Source organism: Cibotium barometz, chromosome 63 (genome assembly GCF_041138505.1).
Source record: "Cibotium barometz isolate CiBa-2024 chromosome 63, ASM4113850v1, whole genome shotgun sequence".
Classification (NCBI taxonomy): domain Eukaryota; kingdom Viridiplantae; phylum Streptophyta; class Polypodiopsida; order Cyatheales; family Cibotiaceae; genus Cibotium; species Cibotium barometz.
This window is the reverse complement of record NC_141108.1, coordinates 22963991-22968538: the sequence shown is the minus strand read 5'-3', so window position 1 is coordinate 22968538 and position 4548 is coordinate 22963991. Positions and strand designations below refer to the sequence as shown.

Here is a 4548-nt window from a genome sequence, read left to right as displayed (position 1 = left end):
TTGCTCCACACATCCTTGAGATTGTGGAGTCAATGTAATTCTTATTCTTCCAAGTGAATATAAGAAGTTGTTTCTCTAAAAGTGTTGTAAATTTAATTTTCTTCATTTTCATAAAGTGTTGTGGTTTTTTAAGTCTATTGTGTTTCAAACCCTTTAATATATAAGAAAATAATGATAAGTATAAGTAAGTATAAATGTAAATATAAATATAAGTATATATTTAAGTGTAAATAATAATATAATTAATTATGCTAGAAATATAAATATATTTTTATGATTTGTTATATTTTAATGAAGTGTCATTAGTTTTTAAGTCTATAAATATAAGTTTAAAAATAAATATAATTTTAAGTATATATTTAAGTACAAATAATATTATAAAGTAACTATGTAAATAATATAATATAATAATAATAATAATATAATGTAACAAGAAATAGAAGTATGATTTATTATTTATTATATTTTAATGAAGTGTCCTTTATTTTACTAGAGTATAAACATAAGGTATAAAAATAAATATAAGTTTATAGATATTTGTAAGTATATAATAAACACAAGTATAAATTTAGTAAAAATATTATAAATTTAAGTGTAAGTATAAATATGAGTATAAGTTATAGATCAAACTCATTTATACTATCTATTCTCTAGCTCTCTCTTTGTGTGCTAGCTCTCCCTACTACGCATCATGGCCGCCTCCCCTCCTTTCGCTGCGTGGATTAGTAACACTCACTATGCTCACCTTTGGGACTAGATCTACCCTAGGTTTTGCAAGGTTTAGACCTCGAGGCTATCATCTCCACCTTAGACCCAAACTCCACCTTGCTAGCTGTATTTTGCGATGCAATGGACGACTTCACCTACTCAATCCAAAATTCCACCTTGAGTTTGATTCCTTTGGAGTTTCTCTTCAGCATGAAGAGGGGATCCAATCACAAGAAGGTGGTGAACAGAGCTCTAGCTCATGTCGGACAAGATTTTCACACTACAGCTATCCCAACCTCCTATGAAGAGCACATCCCACTCGATCTCATTGAGCGGGATATTGCTTTTGCTATTTACATCTTGAACTCTGATGTTCAAGAGCCAGAGGATGATTGCATCCAGGATCTCCCTCTAGTGGAATACATAGACACAGAGCCAGAGGAGACCACTCTAGACCCTGTCGTTGAGGCCGTAGAGAGCTCTCGCATGGCGCTTGCATCCATCCAGCTTGCTGAAACCCAAAGTCACGACCCACCACTAACTTCATTGAGTGCCATCACCATCGAAGGGGTGGAGTACCTCCTCATGTAGGATGTGTTGGAGCTCTTGGACTTGAGGGAGGAGGAACTGTATAGTATACTTGTGCGAGATGCCAGTGATGATTTCCTCAACTTTGATTCCCAAGAATCTCTACCATAGGTTGATGAGATAGGGCGATATGATGAAAGTAGTGTAGATATCTCTGTTATCATTGCCATCCAGAAGCAGATTGAGGATGTACCTCCTCAATATAAGATCACATATGAAGGAGAAAAGGTGTCTCCTTTTACTAGTTGCTACCTAGATTTGATATTTAGGGCCTCTAGGGCATGTAGACCCCACATGTATGATCCCATGCCCATCAAAGGCTGGGAAGTGTACTGTGTCCGAAGGCTCGCGTGGGAAGCCCTGAACCTACAAAAATCAGGGCTTCCCGCACACCAACCTTCGGACAATGCCCTTCTTAGCCTCTGATGGGCATGGGATCATACATGTGGGGTCTACATGCCCTAGAGGCCCTAAATATCAAATTTGGGGCTATTCTAAAAAAAATCATCCTCTCCCATGCATTGCATGATCGATGCTGACATCAATTTTATTTTGCAGGAAATTGTGTATCTTGATGAATTTGCATCGAGCTAGAGTGGAAGATCTGGGGGCCAAGGAAGGGTTCAGGACTCTGCACTCAAGGAGTACATTGGCAAACTTGCCAATGATGTGATAGTCTTCCACAAGACTCGCTCTCCGAGGTATGAGGAGAACTTTTTGAAGATTAAAGCACTTACAAAGGGTGCTGCATTTAAAGTTATTCCGACTAAATCAAGTTTGGAAAAAGTTATTCTACTTTGACGCTCAAAGTTACTTTACTTATTCTCGACTCAAAGATCAGGGCCTTTTTTTTCTGTGGTGGCCCGTGGTTGCGAGGGTACATGTTCCCATCATTCATCAAGGCAGAGCTTGAAAGGTTCCATGTTTTGATTCCAGCCATCAAGGCTTCAGAGTCTAGAGAGTCTAGTAGTAAGAAGCCTAGGATATAGCTATGATGATTATGTAACTTTGATGACTATGTTTTGATGACCATGTAATTTTTTATGCTATGAATGGAAATTTGGATTACATAGTTTTTTGTTTGATATGTGTCTTGCAATGTATTTTATTAGTTGACTCAAGAAAATAAATTAAAATTACACACGTAACTCAAATAAAAATTGTATCCATTCGACAACGCATATAAATCCATTCGACGATGCATATAAATCAACAAATTATATAAACTCAAATTAAAAGAGACTTACTTGCAACACAAGATAAGAGATTAAAAATATATATATATATATACATCGAGCTTTACATAGCTTTTGAGAATTACAATCATGTGAGATATACAAAAATAAAACTAAAGATCCTGGCCTGGAGGATCTCTCCAGCATTGCATTTGTCGCTGCATGTCCTTTTCATCAGTGATGGTGACCCTCTTCGCATGGACAGCTCCAAACACTGTCACCAAAAACGTCCACTGCGTACGCCTTCGCAGCCTCCTGGAGTGCCTCCAATGCTTGGGTTGTCCACTACGTAGGTAGTGGGCTTGATGCTACGTGAGCCTAGAACCTCCTATCACTCACGGCATTACAGATCCTACATGATCTCTCGCACCACACGTTGGAAGGAGAGCTTCGGTATGAGCAAGTTCACTGTCTTTTGGTATTTTCTAATCTCACAGAGAGCCACAGTGCCAGGCTTCCACCTACGCTTGCGATGCTGCTGCTGCTGTGGTGGTCGGACGGGGGGTACTCCACGTTCCACCTTGGGGGGCCAAACTCTCCTAGCAGTTTGCTTGGTGCAAGCCATGCTCTTGGAGGTGAGAGAGAGAAATGAGGGTTATTTCCATAATTATAGATGAAAATTTATATATTTTCTAAATTAGCTTAGTATATAAATTTGATACTTTTTAATTTTTAAAAATTTCCTTATCAGAATGAGCTCTAATTTTATGTGTACATATAAGTATCATTGAACACCTCCTAGATAAAATATCTACCCCATCAGAGGTTTGTAGGACCCTTGTCCGAAGGCTCGCATGTATAGACCTGGTATTAAAAAAAGAAGGCCTCTACACGCGATAGGGGTGATATTTTATCTAAGACATGTAAACTATATGATCTATGCACATAATAAATTAGAATCCATTCTGATCACTGCACACCATGCATCAATTTTTTCTTGGAAAAAAAATATTATCGTAAAAAATAGCACTTGCACATGCACATGGACTTGCTTGCACATGCACATGCATGCTCATGATATAAGCCACATGATCTATGCACAGAACAAATTTTAGCCCATTATGATCTCTGCACACCATGCGTCAATTTTTCCTACACATGCACATGCACTTGCAAATTTTTTTCCAAGGAAATATAAAAATATACACTGACATTAGAAATGAAGAAAACTCAAAATATTCAAATCAATGGGCAATTTCGGTGCACAATACTCGAAACAAGGAAAATTAAAATATCCAAATCCGGTACATCGCATAAAGTACAACTAGTTGAGTAGAACTAAAGGAAAACATGAAACGATACATGATCATTTACACAGCTCGTCAAACCATGTCATGGTTAAGGTTGAATGCATCACTATTGTTAACGAATCCTATGAATAAGAGTGAGATTTGAGGGCGCTTGAGTGTGATGTGCCGGACATGGATTTCTAACAGCTGACTATCATGCATGAGATCCACCAAGTAACTTTCAACCGCCTCTTGAAGAGGAAGCAATGCTTGGGCTAATCATCGCTCCACATTATATGCTTGATCTCTTGAAAAGTACATGTAGTGCTTTCCCCTTTGTAGATCTTGCAGTATTTCTCACACCAACCTCGAGAAAGGCGCCTTGGGTATAATCAACTTAGGACTCTTTTGGAACCTCCTAATTTCACGAATAGCGGCGATGCCTAGTCTCCATCTTCTCTTCTTTTGCGTAGGTGGATGAGCATTTCCAGCTGGAGTAGTGGGAGCTTTCCTAGCTGGAGCAGTGGGGAGGAGCTTGGGCTACAGTACGTTCACTAGATTCGGATGAATGAACCGGTGTCTTGGAAGGCATCTTGTTTGCTCTTTGCTTAGTACGTGCCATACTCACAAGCTAGAAGGAATGGAGAGAAATGGAGGAATGGAGAGAAATGAAAGAAGTGCCTTTATTTATAAATGGAACTTACTGTAAGTTATTGACCCTTACTTTTAACAAATATCAACACTATCAAAAAGTTATCCATGTTGACTTTAGTAAACACTTATTTCCA

The 4548-nt window shown here is 38.2% G+C and overlaps 1 protein-coding gene across 1 annotated transcript; it reads right to left on the bottom strand.

The window, feature by feature from the left end:
- Positions 1 to 2644: 2644 nt before the first annotated feature.
- On the bottom strand, positions 2645 to 3096 carry LOC147603849 (uncharacterized). Its single transcript, XM_086796332.1, has 2 exons — positions 2888 to 3096; positions 2645 to 2786 (listed from the first exon to the last, which is right to left on the bottom strand). The coding sequence occupies exons 1-2, from the start codon at positions 3094 to 3096 to the stop codon at positions 2645 to 2647; spliced, it is 351 nt and encodes a 116-aa protein (XP_086652458.1).
- Positions 3097 to 4548: the final 1452 nt, after the last annotated feature.

Excerpts from the sequence above, each read along its gene's own strand:
- LOC147603849 (XM_086796332.1), bottom strand. The coding sequence starts at position 3,096 with ATGGCTTGCACCAAGCAAACTGCTAGGAGAGTTTGGCCCCCCAAGGTG. Across the intron at positions 2,787-2,887 it reads CGTGTGGTGCGAGAGATCAT|GAGGCTGCGAAGGCGTACGC; the intron begins GTAGGATCTGTA and ends GAGGCACTCCAG.